Source organism: Ranitomeya imitator, chromosome 5, assembly GCF_032444005.1.
Source record: "Ranitomeya imitator isolate aRanImi1 chromosome 5, aRanImi1.pri, whole genome shotgun sequence".
In the NCBI taxonomy this organism is placed as follows: domain Eukaryota; kingdom Metazoa; phylum Chordata; class Amphibia; order Anura; family Dendrobatidae; genus Ranitomeya; species Ranitomeya imitator.
The window spans coordinates 19,060,678-19,079,610 of NC_091286.1; the positions used below are offsets into that span (position 1 = coordinate 19,060,678).

Consider the following 18,933-nt stretch of genomic DNA (forward strand, 5'->3'; position numbering starts at 1 on the left):
CATACAGAAATAGAGATTTAGGATATAAGGTTTACTATAGGTGTTAGAAGTTAGATGATTTGGGATGGAAAATATGTAGTAGTGGGCATATTTGTTAAGTAGGTGAAAGGTTATCTTTCCCCAGAAACGGACTGCTGTAGCAGACAGCGTAGGTTAGGATATAGTTAATGTTTGGGACAAGCCCAGCATGGGAGGGGAAAGTTCAAACAAAGCGGGAAAGCATTTCCTGGTTTAGTCAGAGAGAGATAGTGTTAGTGAGAAACAATGGAGAGTTCAAGGCCAGAGGGCTGGAGGCATGAGAAGTACACATTGTTCTATCAGTATGAGAATGTGGGCAACATCCAGTGGACATTCCTGTAGCTCCCAGGACCTATGAACACTGGGAACCGTGCCTTATTCCCTTCCAACAAGTGGGGGGAGATGGGACTGGTCTTGACAATACTACGGAGCTGAATGGAAGGTCCGGGGGCTGAAGGAGCGAGTAAGCGAAGGGAATAGCTCAGGCTTAACGGACTGAGAGAATGAAAACGTACTGTGCATTGTCATCAATTGAACTTGGACTGTTAAGTAAGGTTGAACTGGCTGATAAGAAAGGGGTGTCCCATGATTTCTGTACGGCTGTTCCTGGAATCAGAACCGGAGGCCTGTGGCCGAAACGTGAGTGTTCTGCACCAAACGCACAGCACATATAGACTGGGACATGCTGTTTCTATAAGGAGCCATGGTGACATGCAGCCCCTCGTCCATGACTATCACCCTGCGTGCCTTACATATTGTTTTGCTCTTCTCTTTAACTGAAGCTCCTTATTACCATGCCCATTCCACGCGTTTCCTAATTCCCCAAAAAGCCGCCTCAAAATCCTCCCAATATAGCTCTCCGGGGCTCTTGGAAGGTTTCAATGACACCTGCAAGATTTGCCAATTATTGCTCATCGGTGATCCGAACCGCTCTGCAGCACAGCTCCATTCAAGTTAAAGGGGTTAAATTGTAGTTCCTCGCAATGTGGATGTCCGAGAGCGTCATGGTTCAGAACTAGTCAATAAAATGATCGGTACAGCAACAGACTTCATTGATTGCAAAATTATGACATATCGTACAGGTTTGCTGGCCAGCAACTCCTAACAGGGTGGAATAAATGGGAAGATATATCCTAATGACATGCCACATTGGAAAGTCATGGAGGAGAGGACGTTCAATAATATCCAGATATGGGGCCTTCCTAGATGACCGCTCCCAGCCGAGGCCCAAACGGCAAAGACCACCAACCTACTCACGGTACTCCGACAATCTCCTGACACCTTAGGCCTTCATTTAGCATGGCAAGGGCTCTATGAGAACCAGAGTTTGTTTGCTAGAACCGTGGGGATCCGTAATAAAAATGCTAAAACATGGTGGCAATGAGGTTTTGAGAGCTGACGGCATCCGGTCCTGCTCACCTGTGGCTCTCTGAGCCATAAACCGCCCACTAAGGAGTCATGGGACTCAAGCAAGACTTGAACGCTGGGAATATTCAAAAAAGTACGATTTGTATTACTATCGTTCCCAGAAAGCATGAGTGGAGTTTTACACTTCTGCCTGGAGATTTCCTTTAAACACAGACCGTCATGGCATATTCTTGACTTACGCCCGGTGTGACAAACAAGTCTGTGCATTAATTATTTATTGACGAGAACAACATGGTTTAGGTAAATGTAACGCTCGGCGCACAAACGCCTCCATTGTACAATGATGAATCTTCTAATAAACCTTCGTTGCCGCCACCTGGAAACCTGTTATGAGCGATGGTTTAATTACCCTAACATAAATGTCTCCAGGAATCCTGAGAAACAAATAAAAGCAATATGGCCAAGTGAGCGGCTTCCATTAACGGTGCGTTAACCTCATGTTCTCCAGGTTCTCATGACTGTAAATGTCCTCTTAGGAGAAAGATTCGCGGTACGACTCTCCCTTTACCGCCTACGCTCATGCCGTGACTAAGACCATCATTGTTCCACGTTCCTATGAAGATGAAACCCGCATGGCAGACATTACAAGGTGCATGCAAATATATTGCGGAAATGATGGCGGAGAGCGGAGACAACATCTAACACCTGGTGGCTCCAGACTGACAAGAAGATTCTTGCCCGGGCAGAATTCTAATTTTCTATTCTGTCAACTAATTTGCATATAAATGATAACACATGATCAGCTCATTAAACAAAGTAGAGGAAAGTTGTCTTACAGTCCCAAGATTGTACGTTTTCCCATAACCATAAGAAAGGTGACAACTTACTCATCGCTGAGAGTGATCCCCCCACCCTCACTTCTGCCCCCCCCAAAAAAAAATGAAAAGAGATTAAAAAAACATATTTGGTAAAACTCTAATCAATTAAAATATAACACTTCTTTGACACCGCAAAGGAAAAAAAAAATTACAAAATTGCCATTTTTTGGGTCAACACCACACCGTCCCCCAAAGATGCAATGAAAAGCTATGAAAATGTCATATGTACCCCAAAAAGGATGCGATGAAAACTACAGCTCGTCACATGAACAACACAAAGTCCTGGACCTCAGAACATGGGGACACAAACTGAATTTATTATTTGAAGTTCTGAATTTTTTTAAACCTATGAATTCTAAAAAAAAAATTCAATTCGTAATTGTACTGATCCGGAGAATCATATTGGCAGAACGTCACAAAAAAAGTAACCTAAAAAAATAATGAATTAATTTAGCTTTCTCTCCCTATTTGCCCCACTTGAATTTGTTCCCATTTTTCAGTACTTGATAAGGTAAAATGAACGGTGTGAATCAAAACTACAAGTTGTCCTGAAATAAACAAATGGACATATGGATGGGGATATGAAAAAATAAGATATGGCTTTTGGAAGAAGGGAAGGAAAAAAGGAAATTGCGAAAAGGAAATCTGGCCCGGTGGGACAGGAATTATCCCATCAGCAACACTTATCACCTTTTCATATGATACGTTATAAATGGATGATCAATGGGGGTCTGTCCGCTTTGTGACAAGAAGGGGACCCCCGCTTCCTCCGTTTGGGTGGTCCTGTGTGACCGCTGCTCTTTTCGCTGTCTATGGGAGCGGTGGTCATGCATGATCACCGCCTGCACTTGGAGTTGAGGGGATCGTAGTAGTCGGACTCCCGCTGACCATACATTTATCATTGTTCCTGTGGTCTGCTTCTCCTTTCCATTCCCCGATCAAAATCTTATAATATTGAGCAATGTTTTCCTTCCCCTCCGATAGGTTAACCCTTATTGCACCGGGTTCATGTACTTCTTATGTCTTATTTGAAGTGATAATAGTCCAGGGAAATAAATAACAATGTTTCCGTACCCTCCAATTAACGTCCCCCTTGTGCGTTTCGCTGTTTCGATACCTCCACACCACAAGGGAAGTTTACTGTTGTCAGACCCAATTTGCAGGGGCGCCGCGATGTCAAGTGTAATTTCACTGCATTAAATAGAAGATATTCCTCAGAGCCATGGAAGGAACAGAAGCTTTATCAGAGCCATTTCTGCAGGTAATTAAGTGTGTACACGGCAAACATTGATGTGTCCGGGCATCTGCTGGTCAGGACTCGATAAGGCAGAGATGCGTGCAGATAGCATGGCTTACTGTAAGGACCTATCATCAGATTAGGATGGAGGGAGAGATAGGAGGTCGGGCTCGCTGAACAGGATTTAACTGTTAAAAGACCATCTGGAAAAATATATTAAAGGGGTTGCACCAAGATTCCAAGTTATCTCCTCTCCAAATCACTGGGTCTGACTGCTAGGACCCCCACCGATCCCAAGTCTTCAGAACCCCATGTGAATAGGGTGGTGGTCGACCATGCACATCTCCACTACAATCATTCCTAATGGCAGTGATGAAGACCATCTGAGTGTTGTGCTCATATATCTCTGGGGGTCTCATTATAAATGAATGGAGCATGAACGCCTTCTGTTCCATTTAAATGGGAATTTGGGACCGGTGGAGGCATCCCAGCAATCTAACCCCAACAATTGAGAAGATATTCCTTATCCTTTGGATAGCGTATATCTTCTTAATTTGGTACAAACCGTTTAATATTAAGGTGGTTGCCCAGGATTAGAAAAACATGGCTGCTTTCTTACAAAATCAGAGTCATCCCTGTCTACAGGTCGTGTCTGATATTAGAACTCAGATTCATTATATGAATGGGGTTGAGCTGCAATACTACACACAACCTGAAGGCAGGTGAGGCACTTTATGGGAAGACAGCAGTTGAGTTTTAAGAATCTTGGACAACACCTATAAGAATGATGATGACATAGAAGGCCGGCAAGTGCATGCCTAGAGATACGCTATACAGCTGCTATGGAGCCTTTGGATAGAGAGTGCCACGTCCTGGGTGGTCCCATCCTCATTGCTACTTGGTGGCAAGAACCTGTTGAGGGCTGAACTTTCTTTATTGTTAGCAAATAAGGGATTTGAACACGGAACCAGACATGGAAAAGAGGTTGAAACTAATTCCAGGTCCTTCTGTCCTGGGTGTCCAACCTTGACTAAGTCTTTAAAATTTATGCTAACAAAATTATGAATGATGTCTTCTGGTCTATTAGGTTGAAGCTCTACATAAATCCCAACGATAAGACTATGGTTGGCATCTTGATTCTGTGAGAACTTGACATTAGTGATTGGGATAACCAGCCCACATTTACCTACCAACTATACCCAAAGCTTCACCCAACGACCCAACTTCTAAATGAACAAAATATGGCTGGACACAATTGGCCAAAAGAGAACCCCACAAAGAAAAAACAAAAATATTCCAGTCAATCATTCAAACAAAAAACACCATCAACAACATGGAAAAAAATACAGTTCAAGTCTCCCTCATGAAGGTCTAGGTTAGTAGATCAACACCATGATTGGGACATTCTGGGTACTCTGATAGAAGTGATCATAATCAGAACATACATGACCAACAAAGCTTTATCTAATTTAGTCACCATGATGAGTTACTCTTACACCTACTACACACAACCTGAAGGCAGGTGAGGCACTTCATGGGAAGACAGCAGTTGAGTTTTAAGAATCTTGGACAACACCTATAAGAATGATGATGATGTAGAAGGCCGGCAAGTGCATGCCTAGAGATACACTATACAGCTGCTATGAAGCCCTTGGAGAGAGGGTGCCACGTCATGGGTGGTCCCATCCTCATTGCTACTTGGTGGCAAGAACCTGTTGAGGGCTGAACTTTCTTTATTGTTAGCAAATAAGGGATTTGATCAAGGAACCAGACATGGAAAAGAGGTTGAAACAAATTCCAGGTCCTTCTGTCCTGGGTGTCCAACCTTGACTAAGTCTTTAAAATTTATGCTAACAAAATTATGAATTATGTCTTCTGGTCTATTACGTTGAAGCTCTACATAAATCCCAACGATAAGATTATGGTTGGCATCTTGATTCTGTGAGAACTTGAAATTAGCGATTGGGATAACCAGCCCACATTTACCTATCAACTATACCAAAAGCTTCACCCAACGACCCAACTTCTAAATGAACAAAGTATGGCTGGATACAATTGGCCAAAGGAGAACCCCACAAAGAAAAACAAAAAACATTCCAGTCAATCTTTCAAACAAAAAACACCATCAACAACATGGAAAGAAATACAGTCCAAGTCTCCCTCATGAAGGTCTAGGTTAGTAGATCAACACCATGATTGGGACATTCTGGGTACTCTGATAGAAGTGATCATAATCAGAACATACATGACCAACAAAGCTTTATCTAATTTAGTCACCACGATGAGTTACTCTTACACCTACTGCCCTGAAGATGACATACCTAATAATCTAGAGAGAAGTGTAGATGACTCTTACGAAAGGTCGGCAACAAGATGGGAGTCCATAAAAAAGACATTCATTGACAAACTCAACTTTCCCTGCAGAGATGGAATCTGTCAATCAGGAATATTTCCTACCTCTCGTTGAGTTCTCAGAATAATCTTCCGTCGGGCCAGTCATGATTTTGTGCCTTGATAACTCCTCCGCATTGGTGACTCTCCATGTGTTGTTATTTTGAGAGGGAGAATGTTCCAGATCACAGCGTGACTCGAAATTACAGCTGAAATCTAAGACATAAAAAAATGTAAAAAATGAATAAATGAGACACATCTGCTTGACGGCCAGGTGTAGTGGAAATGAAGACATGAAAAATATATCTAAAGTATGTTATTGGAGACTTGGGGTGACTCCTTTCTCTGACAATCAGACCTATTGGTTTTTATTTAGATGCTACTGATTTTGATATTCAAAAAATCTGTAAAGTTATAAAAAATTTCACCCACGAGGACGAAGTGAAAATAAATGGAAAAGAAAAGACGTAAAGTCTCTACTTGAGTCATAAAATTTTCTAGATAGGAGACACTGATGTTCAAATGCTTTATCATCTAAGAATAATCAAAACAGATATTTACCCAGCGAGTCTAAATTATTCAATATTTTAATAAAAAATAAAAATAAAAAGCAAATAAAAGTATTTCGAAAAAACGAGTTGAGCTTGTGCCAAGGAAACCAATTGGCTAATGATTACTCGATCGGGCATGCACTGACGCCAATCATGATGACCCATGACATGGCATGGCAAAGTAAAATACAAGGAATATGATTTCACAAAACAAATTAATCTAATGACATTAAATGTGCTTGTTCCTGATCTCTGATTTATGATCTGCGAAAGGACGATGGAAAGATTGAAAAGTGGATGTCAATTTCTAAGACTATTCAGATACTGTCCTAAAATGAAGCAAGTTTACTATACTAATAACATAGAAATAAATCAACTATAAAATAATATAGAAATAAATCTTCTATAAAATAATATAGAAATAAATCTACTACAATCTACTAAACTACTTCCATTGTACAAAATTATAACTACGGTAATATAATACTACCCCCTATGTACAACAATATAACTACTGTAATACTGCTCCTATGTACAAGAATATAACTACTATAATACTGCTCCTATGTACAAGAATATAACTACTATAATACTGCTCCTATGTACAAGAATATAACTACTATAATACTGCTCCTATGTACAAGAATATAACTACTATAATACTGCCCCCTATGTACAAGAATATAACTACTATAATACTGCTCCTATGTACAAGAATATAACTACTATAATACTGCCCCCATGTAAAAGAATGTAACTACTATAATACTGCCCCTATGTACAAGAATATAACTACTGTAATACTGCTATATACAAGAATATAACTACTATAATACTGCTCCTATGTACAAGAATATAACTACTATAATACTGCCCCCTATGTACAAGAATATAACTACTATAATACTGCCCCCTATGTACAAGAATATAACTACTATAATACTGCCCCTATGTACAAGAATATAACTACTATAATACTGCTCCTATGTACAAGAATATAACTACTATAATACTGCTCCTATGTACAAGAATATAACTACTATAATACTGCTCCTATGTACAAGAATATAACTACTATAATACTGCCCCTATGTACAAGAATATAACTACTATAATACTGCTCCTATGTACAAGAATATAACTACTATAATACTGCCCCCATGTAAAAGAATGTAACTACTATAATACTGCCCCTATGTACAAGAATATAACTACTGTAATACTGCTATATACAAGAATATAACTACTATAATACTGCTCCTATGTACAAGAATATAACTACTATAATACTGCCCCCTATGTACAAGAATATAACTACTATAATACTGCCCCCTATGTACAAGAATATAACTACTATAATACTGCCCCTATGTACAAGAATATAACTACTATAATACTGCTCCTATGTACAAGAATATAACTACTATAATACTGCTCCTATGTACAAGAATATAACTACTATAATACTGCTCCTATGTACAAGAATATAACTACTGTAATACTGCCCCTATGTACAAGAATATAACTACTATAATACTGCCCCCATGTAAAAGAATGTAACTACTATAATACTGCCCCTATGTACAAGAATATAACTACTGTAATACTGCTATATACAAGAATATAACTACTATAATACTGCTCCTATGTACAAGAATATAACTACTATAATACTGCCCCCTATGTACAAGAATATAGCTACTATAATACTGCTCCTATGTACAAGAATATAACTACTATAATACTGCCCCTATGTACAAGAATATAACTACTATAATACTGTTTCTATGTACAATAAGATAACTGCTATAATACTGGCCCTATGTACAAGAATATAACTACTATAATACTGCCCCTATGTACAAGAATATAACTACTGTAATACTGCTATATACAAGAATATAACTACTATAATACTGCTCCTATGTACAAGAATATAACTACTATAATACTGCCAATATGTACAAGAATATAACTACTATAATACTGCCCCTATGTTCAAGAATATAACTACTATAATACTGCCCCCTATGTACAAGAATATAACTACTATAATACTGCTATATACAAGAATATAACTACTATAATACTGCCCCCTATGTACAAGTATATGACTACTATAATACTGCTATATACAAGAATATAACTAATATAATACTGCTCCTATGTACAAGAATATAGCTACTATAATACTGCCCTATATACAAGAATATAACTACTATAATACTGCCCCTATGTACAAGAATATAACTACTATAATACTGCTATATACAAGAATATAACTACTATAATACTGCTTCTATGTACAAGAATATAACTGCAATACTGCCCCCTATGTACAAGAGTATAACTTCTATAATACTGCTCCTATGTACAAGAATATAACTACTATAATACTGCTCCTATGTACTAGAATATAATTACTATAATACTGCTCCTATATACAAGAATATAATTACTATAATACTGCTCCTAGGTACAAGAATATAACTAGTGTAATACTAGCTCCCTATTATACTGCCCCTTGTAATTCTGCCTTCTATAAAAATCCAACATGTAGCAGGTTATTATCTATATAGATTTGCCTTTTGTTTTTCTCCATGGTCAGTTTTTATCTCTCTTTCTGGTAAGGATTTACATTATGATGAATATTACGGTCTCTGCTGATCTCAAAACAAGGAAATAAAATTCGGTAAAGAGAAAGAAATAATCCATTTTGTGTAATATCATTTAGAATGATGGGATGTTTTGGATGGGGTTGCGGTCTCCCTGTCAGAAGGTCGCAGTGTCTTCTTGTGTTAGCGCGGTACAATGTATCAGAATTCATTACCTCTCAATGTGCTCCTCTCTATATTACTGGAGGCTTTTAACCCCCACATCTATCTACAATCACTGGTGCCTGAAATCATGTCCGGCCCCGACACACAAATAAAGAAGTCCGTCTTATGGGCTGATTAGTGATTCATATCTGTCTTGTGCTATTAAGCCAACAGAGTTTAAGTTTTAATTATACTGACAATATAATGAATGTAGAAATAATTGCTGGGAGAAAGCTTGACGTTATCCGTTACCCGATAATGGCTGTTTGGAGAGGACTTTGATTAGGAAGTTCCTTTATGGTCAACATGAAGCTTTTCAAAAAGTTCTCGGGAAAATTCAGAATTTCCAGTAAACTCCGATTCCCAACTTTTCTGAGGGGCTCGTACAAAGTGACCCTGCAGGGGGCAGACATGAGCACAGAGCAGTAGCCTCCTTGCGGAAAAATGTAAAATCTGTGTTGAAAACCTTTGTGGGGAATTTTCATAGAAAATGTTATTTAGCAACATTTTGGAGGGTGATTAGTTATATGTTGGGTCCAAATTTATTTGCAATTTTGGATCAATGTAAAGTAAAGGAGCATTAAAAATATGCATCTATATTGGCTTCATGTCATGCTGGTTGAAGGATAAGTAAGTGCACAACATCGGGGAGGGGGAGGGGGATGCCCCTATACTCCCTCTAAGCACAGTATGATGTCCAAACACAAACACACCATCCCTTAACACACAGCATGATGGCCCCACAGTCCCTTCACACAACATGGTGCTCCCACAGGCTTCCCACACACAGTATGATGTCCCCACACAGTCCCTGCATACACAGTATGATTCTCCCACTGTCCTCCCACCACAGCATGATGCTCCCATTGTCCTCCACACACAGTATGATGCTCCCACAGTCTCCCACACACAGTATGGTGCTCTACAGTCCCCACCCCACACAGTATGGTGCTCCTACAGTCCTCCACACACACAGTATGATGCTCCTAAATTCCCCCACACACAGTATGGTGCTCCTACAGTCCCTCCCACACAGTATGATCCTTCCACAGTGTCCCACCCACAGTATTATGCTCCTACAGTCTCCCGCACACCGTATGATGCTCCTACAGTCCCCCACACACAGTATGGTGCTCCTACAGTCCTCCACACACACAGTAAGATGCTCCTACAGTCTCCCGCACACCGTATGATGCTCCTACAGTCCCCCACACACAGTATGGTGCTCCTACAGTCCTCCACACACACAGTATTATGCTCCTACAGTCTCCCGCACACCGTATGATGCTCCTACAGTCCCCCACACACAGTATGGTGCTCCTACAGTCCTCCACACACACAGTATGATGCTCCTAAATTCTCCCACACACAGTATGGTGCTCCTACAGTCCTCCACACACAGTATGGTGCTCCTACAGTCCTTCACTCAGAGTATGATGCTCCTACAGTCTCCCACACACAGTATGACGCTCCTACAGTCCCCCGCACACAGTATGATGCTCCTACAGTCTCCTGCACACCGTATGATGCTCCTACAGTCTCCCGCACAAAGTATGGTGCTCCTACAGTACCACCCCACACAGTATGGTGCTCCTACAGTTCCCCACACACAGTGTGGTGCTCCTACAGTCCTCCACACACACCGTATGATGATGCTCCTACAGTCTCCTGCACACAGTATGGTGCTCCTACAGTCCCCCGCACACAGTATGATGCTCCTACAGTCTCCCGCACACCGTATGATGCTCCTACAGTCTCCCGCACAAAGTATGATGCTCCTACAGTCCCACCCCACACAGTATGGTGCTCCTACAGTTCCCCACACACAGTATGGTGCTCCTACAGTCCTCCACACACACCGTATGATGCTCCTACAGTCTCCTGCACACAATATGGTGCTCCTACAGTCCTCCACAAACAGTATGCTGCTCCTACAGTCCTCCACACACAGTATGATGTTCCTACAGTCTCCCACACACAGTATGGTGCTCCTACAGTCCCCCACACACAGTATGACGCTCCTACAGTCTCCCACACACAGTATGGTGCTCCTACAGTCCCCCACACACAGTATGATGCTCCTACAGTCTCCCGCACACAGTATGATGCTCCTAAAGTCCCCCACACACAGTATGATGCTTTTTCAGTACCACACACACACGATATGATGCTACAGCAGTCCTCCACACACAGTATGATGCTCCTACAGTCTCCCACACACAGTATGGTGCTCCTACAGTCCCCCACACACAGTATGATGCTCCTACAGTCTCCTGCACACAGTATGATGCTCCTACAGTCCCCCACACACAGTATGATGCTCTTATAGTCTCCCACACACAGTATGATGCTTTTTCAGTACCACACACACACGATATGATGCTACAGCAGTCCTCCACACACAGTATGATGCTCCTACAGTCTCCCACACACAGTATGATGCTTTTTTAGTACCACACACACGATATGATGCTACAGCAGTACTCAAAACACAGTATGATGACCCCATAGACAGTATATGCTCTCACTGCTACCCCAAACACATTAAGATGCCCTGACAGTGTCCTCGAGAAGTGCTGACTGACAAGATGAAGAAAACTCCTCACCTTTTTTGTTCCCCCAATGTGCATCACTGGTCTGTGCGGTGTGTGAACTGAGACTTCATGCAGCTAGAGTGATCGGGTAATGTCATCATATGTGCTGAACGAAGACTCAGACGCACAGGCTGAATAGTAGAGCACAGAGCTAGTAGCTACCTGTTCCATCATTTTATTAACTGTATCAGCATCCTGAAGATACAGGTACCACTGAAATCGAGACACAGGGGAGGAGGCAGCGCCATTTGGTACCGGGACCCCCGACTCATGGGCCTCGTAGCATCTGAGTAATCTGCTGCTATTAGCAGAACAACACTGACTGTCAGGGCTGCCACTAGGAATTTCAGGGCTCCATACTGGCAACATTTTTGGGGCCCCCTTAAGAGTCTGCCCAGGCTCCACCTCCGCTCCGCCTCCACCCCAAACCGTCCACAGTCCCACTGCCCTCTCTTGAAAAAACTCCACTTCTGCACCACATTCTCACCAATCACACATTTACACTTCCCATAACCACATACATAGCCAGCAGCTTATGTTTTGGCCAAAAGATTTTTTAATCTGCCACCATGACGAGGTAGACTATTTTGGCCGGGCCTTACTCTATTGTAATTTACTAAACATTTATTAAAATATCCAATACAATTTAGGTATGTTTTTATTTATTTTTCAATTATTAAAATTAGCAATAATATCACAAACAAAGAACAAATACCAGCACACCATGACCAGACCACATATTACCACCACTTAGTGATCAAATAATATCACATACAAGGAACGAAAACCGCCACACCATGACCAGACTACGTATTACCACCACATAGTGACTGAATAATACTACATACATGGAACAAATACTGCCACACCATGTCCAGACCACATATTACCACCACAGTGACTTAATAATAGCACATACAAGGAACAAATACCACCACACCATGACCAGATCACATATTACCACAACATAATGACCAAATACTACAATACTAATCATTAATACAAAACACAATAATAATATCACCATAAGTGTCATTATACACAGGAGATCTGTACTTCGTATACAGTGTCCATTTACAGGTAATACAGTAATCACTGGTAACATTATACACAGGAGCTCTGTATACAGTATACAGTATATAGTGTAAGTGTACAGGTAATGACGTGGGCACTGATGTCAGTTGCCAGCCTGTGATTGGCTGGCATCTGTTGACTGTTGCTGTGTGAGAGGAATCGGAGGACGCGCGATCAGCTACTGAAGTGGCAGAATCCTGCCGCTGGGGCCCGGTGAGCAGAATCCTGCCGCTGCGTGCCCCCTCTGCTCATCGGGCCCCATATGCCAGTAAGGGCAGTAATACCCTGATGACGGCCCTGCTGACGGTCATAGTGTATAAGAAGTATTATCACACAGTTCATAAATGGTTACAGAGGATAGAAAACACGGCTTCCTTCATGCAAAAACAGCATATAGGCTGTATGTGATATTGCAGTTCAGCTCCATTGAAGTGAATGGTGCAGAGTCTTTGGAATACAGCAGCAGCCATGATTTTCTTATCCCAGAGAACCATTTTTAGGATTTCTCCCATATTTTATATTTATGGCATATCCATATCTGATAGATGTGGTTCCCACTAACACACAAGAAAGTGGCCATGCCGAGCACCTCCATAAGGAGAGCATGTGCAACTCTATTGATTGATACGAGTGTTCAGTACAATTGCCATATGCTCTTTCTCTGTAATTCTCAGAACTTCCATACAAGTTAATAGTGAGAACCATAGTCTTGTGATAGCTGCAGGTCCCGTGGATATGCCATAAATGTTCCAGATGGGAATCACAGATCAAAAAGTAACATAAATGTAGAAAACACACAACAGAGTGCCTTCAATTCCCCCTTAATCTTCTCCTCTCCTCATTCCATCTTGTCCCATATTGCAATGAGAACGCTTGAGATTATATCTAAATAATTATTTGTGTGCCCCAGAAAATCAGCCATTTCTCCATCTCATTTTCATACACCTTTTTTGAAAGCTGCCTCTTTCTGTAAGCAACTGAGTGCAGCAGAAATCCTCCTCGCTCCTCTGTCTGCTGGGAATACCAGCGATCGACTGTGATCTGTGGGGGATCCTGGGATCAAGTATTTAATATCTCTACACTGCCCCTGCAGGACATATGATGCATTTCCCATTTCTGTTTGACATCTGTCTTGAGCTACAGAACCTGCTTTTTGGTCTAAAATGGTGATTTTGAAAGCAAGACCAACTCTACTGAAAGGCTGTTACTCCCAATGGTGGTGCAAATGGATTTGTGGACCTACTGTGTCATGGGAGCGGGCCTGCCTAGGAAGGGGTATAGCTAAGGTGTTCACCGGGGCTCCCGATGGTGTAGACAGACTGGGCTGCAGGAAGCCAACAGATGCCACTCCTAAGGAAAATCCCACTACTGCAGCTGTTGATCCCTCGGTCAGGTTCACTGACACTGACTAGGGCTACGTTCAGACACACCGGTCTAAGATACTGGATCAGGGACTGGTTGCATTCGACCCAGGGGGCAATATTCAGGAACTGGCCGCTCTGGGACCAGGGGACTTTGGATTTCAGGGTTGGTCACACCAGGACCAGGGGACAGCATTCAGTCACTGACCGCACTGGGAACAGGGATTCGAGTTCAGGACACTTGCAACACCAGGACCAGGAATTCGGATTCAGGACAATCGCAACACCAGGACCAGGGATTCGGATTCAGGACAATCGCAACACCAGGACCAGGGATTCGGATTCAGGACAATTGCAACACCAGGACCAGGGATTCGGATTCAGGACAATTGCAAGACCAGGACCAGGGATTTGTGATCAGGACAATTGAAACACCAGGACCAGGGATTTGGGTTCAGGACAATCGCAACACCAAGGCCAGAGATTTGGGATCAGGACAATTGAAACACCAAGGCCAGAGATTTGGGTTCAGGACAATCACAACACCATGACCAGGGATTTGGGTTCAGGACAATCACAACACAATGACCAGGGATTTGGGTTCAGGACATTCGCAACACCATGACCAGGGATTTGGGTTCAGGACATTCGCAACACCATGACCAGGGATTTGGGTTCAGGACATTCGCAACACCATGACCAGGGATTTGGGTTCAGGACATTCGCAACACCATGACCAGGGATTTGGGTTCAGGAAATTCGCAACACCAGGACCAGGGATTTGGGTTCAGGACAATCGCAACACCAGGACCAGGGATTTGGGTTCAGGACAATCGCAACAGCAGGACCAGGGATTCGGATTCAGGACAATCGCAAAACACCTGGACCTGGGATTCGGGTTTAGGACAGGTGCGCCGGCCATAGCGCTACAACGGCAATCCTTAATAGGGTATATATTTGGCTTCTTTGCCTCAAGTTCTACCAGGACTGCCTTGCATTTTGCTCAGTGTGCCCCTCCACTTGTTGTAACTCTCCGGGGATCATTCTAATGATATGAGAAGTAAACAACGGTGAGCTGCTCATAGCCTTGATTTTAGGGGAGAATCACGAGTGCAAATCTCCCACCATCACCCAGATAAAGGAGATTAAACCATAGCTGTAATATGGGAGATTGCGATTTGTGGAATTTCCCGACATTTGCCGGGATTCTCTCCACCTCTCTCTGGAGTCTCGCGGGGACATTAAGCAGTCTTCCTTCATAGACTCGCTGTAGATTTCGGATTTCATTTTTTACAGTTTTTAATTCATTATTTTTAATACTGTACATTTCTTTCTTTAGAAATCCGAGTGCGTAAAAAAGTCCTCGCTAACCGGGTGACAATCTGCGCAAATCATTACGGTTCCTATCAGAATGTTACACCTAATTACCAATGCCAGGGCTATAAGGCACAGACATCCCCAGAGCAGGAAGAGGCGCCCGATAAACTCATTATATGGGGAGAAGAGCTACATAGATGGTAAATACGAAGCTTCAACCAACAATCTGAAGATCAGTTTTATCTGTAGGCAGGGTGGGCATGCCATCCTCACAGGAGCCCGAGCGGTAAGGGGGCCACTACCACCTCCAGAGCAGGTGAAAATGTGCACGATGATCAGCTATTGGACTACAAGGACAAGTCAGGGTCTGCAGGAGACCCCTGTGGTTGTCATTGCCGGATTGCTCTGCGGCCGGCGCTATTTAGCTACATATAGCAAGGCTGAAACCCTGCTCTGTGTAGCACAAGCAATCAGACGATTGCAGCTTCTAGTCTCCCATGGAGACTATTGAAGTCAGTAAAAAGTAAAAAAAAAGTTATTAAAAATTTATAAAAAAAAATAAAAGTTCAAATCACCCCTCAATCGCCCCATTAAAAAAAAAAGAACAATGAAAAATACATATATTTGGTATTACCAGGTTCAGAAATGTCTGATCTATCAATATATAGAAAAAAATTAATCCTATCGGTAAACAGCGTAATGAGAAAAAAAATTAAAACGCCAGAATTAAGTTTTTTTGGGTCGACACATCATTGCAATAAAATGCAATAACAGGAGATCAAAACATCATATCTACCCCAAAACTGGTATGAATAAAAACGTCAGCTCGGTGCACAAAAAATAAGCCCTCACCCAGCCCCAGATCACAAAAATGGAGAAGCTATGGGTTTCAAAAAATGATGCCATTTTTTTTTTTTTTTTGCAGATTTGGATTTTTTTTTCCACCACTTAAATAAAACAGAACCTACACATGTTTGGTAAAACCAATGGTGTAGTTCAAAAATACAACTAGTCCTGCAAGAAACAAGCTGTCACATGGCCATATTGACCAAAAAATTACAAAAAGTATGGCACTGGGATGAAGGGGAGAAAAAAACAGAAATGCAAAATGGAAATCCCCAAAGTCGTAAAGGGGTTAATCACCATAACCTGCTCAGTACCAGTCTGCGGCTTTCAGGACCGCTGCTATCTTTCTGCAGCCTCCATGACTTTTGCTACCTGTCTGTGGCCTCCAGGACCTCTGCTATCTCTCTGAAGTCTGCAGGACCTCTGCTACCTGTCTGTGGTCTTCCAGACTCCTGTCTGTCTGCAGTCTACACAGGACCTCTGCTACCTGTTTGCTGCGTGCCTCAACTGCCTGCTGCACTGACGCCCGTGGTTTGTATGTCCACCCGGACCTTGGGCTTTGAGGATCCACCTCACCTGTAGAGGTGCTTCTCCCAAAAATTTGAATATCATCAATAAGTTAATTTATTTCAGTTCTTCAATACAAAATGTGAAACTCATATATTCTATAGAGTCATTACAGACAGAGTGATCTATTTCACGTGTTTATTTCTGGTAATGTTGATGATTATGGCTTACAGCCAATGAAAACCCAAAAGTCATTATCTCAGTAGATTAGAATAATTAACAGAAAACACCTGCAAAGGCTCCTAAGTGTTTATAAAGGTCTCTTAGTCTGTTTCAGTAGCTCCACAATCATGGGGAAGACTGCTGACCTGACAGATGTCCAGAAGGCATCACTGACACACTCCACAAGGAGGGGAAGCCACAAAAGGTCCTTGCTAAAGAAGCCGGCTGTTCACAGAGTGCTGTATCCAAGAATATTAGTGGAAAGTTGAGTGGAATGAAAAAGTGTGGTAGAAAAAGGTGCACAAGCAACCGGGATAACCGCAGCCTTGGAAGGATTGTTAAGAAAAGGCCATTCAGTAATGTGGGGGAGATTCACAAAGAGTGGACTGCTGCTGTAGTCATTGCTTCAAGAGCCTCCACACACAGACGTCTCCAGGACATGGGCTACAAGTGTCACATTCCTTGTGTCAGCCACTCATGACCAATAGACAATGCCAGAAGCGTCTTACCTGGGCCAAGGAGAAACAGAACCGGACTGTTGTCAGTGGTCCAAGGGGTTGTGTTCAGATGAAAGTAAATTTTGCATTTCATTTGGAAATCCAGGTCCCAGAGTCTGGAGGAAGAGTGGAGGCCACAATCCAAGCTGCTGGAGGTCTGGTGTGAAGTCTCCACAATCAGTGATGGTTTGGGGAGCCATGTCATCTGCTGGTGTAGGTCCGCAGTGTTTTATCAAGACCAAAGTCAGCGCAGCCGTCTACCAGGACATTTTAGAGAACTTTATGCTTCCCTCTGCCGACAAGCTTTTTGGAGACGGAAATGTAATTCTCCAGCAAGACTTGGCCCCGGTCCACACTGCCAAAAGTACCAATACCTGGTGTAAAAACAACAGTATCACTGGGCGTGATTGGCAGCAAACTCGTCTGACCTTAACCCTATAGAGAATCTATGGAGTGTTGTCAAGAGGAAGATGAGACACCAGACCCAACAATGCAGATGAGCTGAAGGCTGCTATCAAAGCAACCTGGGCTTCCATAACCTCTCAGCAGCGCCACAGGCTGATCCCCTCCATGCCACGCCGCATTGATGCAGTAATTGATGCCAAAGGGGCCACGACCAAGTATTGAGTGCATTTACTGATCATACATTTCAGTAGGACAATATTTCAGATTATAAAATCATTTTTCCCGCTGGTGTTCTACAGTATTTTAATTTATTGATAATGACTTTTGGGTTTTCATTGGCTGTAAGGTCTCTTTCACATTACATCTTTTAGCTCCCTTCGAAATCCGTAGATTTTTGAAAAAACAGGATCCAGTAAATTTTTCTGCTGGATTCTGTTTTTAACCATAGACTTGCATTAGCAAAGGATTGTGACCTATAGCAGGGGTGTCAAACTGCATTCCTCGAGGGCTGCAAACAGGTCATGTTTTCAGGATTTCCTTGTACTGCACAGGTGATAATTTAATCACCAACTCATTATTTGTGTAGGTGATTAAATTATCACCTGTGCAGTACAAGGAAATCCTGAAAACATGACCTGTTTGCAGCCCTCAAGGAATGCAGTTTGACACCCCTGACCTATGGCCTTCCATTTCATCCGTCGTGCACTATATCCGTCGGAAAATCGCTGTCCGTCTGGCAGAGAAAACGTTCAGAGGAACATTTTTTGTGCACATTGGAAAATCACTCAGCGACAGATCCTGCGCTGCCTGTCGTTGGCTATAATGGAAGCCTATGGGCGCAGGATCCG

At 42.3% G+C, this 18,933-nt stretch overlaps 1 protein-coding gene across 1 annotated transcript in view; it reads right to left on the reverse strand.

Annotated features, from left to right (window-relative positions):
* The window catches only part of ALK (ALK receptor tyrosine kinase), a 750,864-nt gene that overhangs the window by 551,296 nt on the left and 180,635 nt on the right, over positions 1-18,933 (reverse strand). The window contains exon 3 of the mRNA XM_069768364.1: positions 5,959-6,108. Coding sequence (XP_069624465.1) covers positions 5,959-6,108 — 150 coding nt within the window. The remainder of the gene's footprint in view (positions 1-5,958; positions 6,109-18,933) is intronic.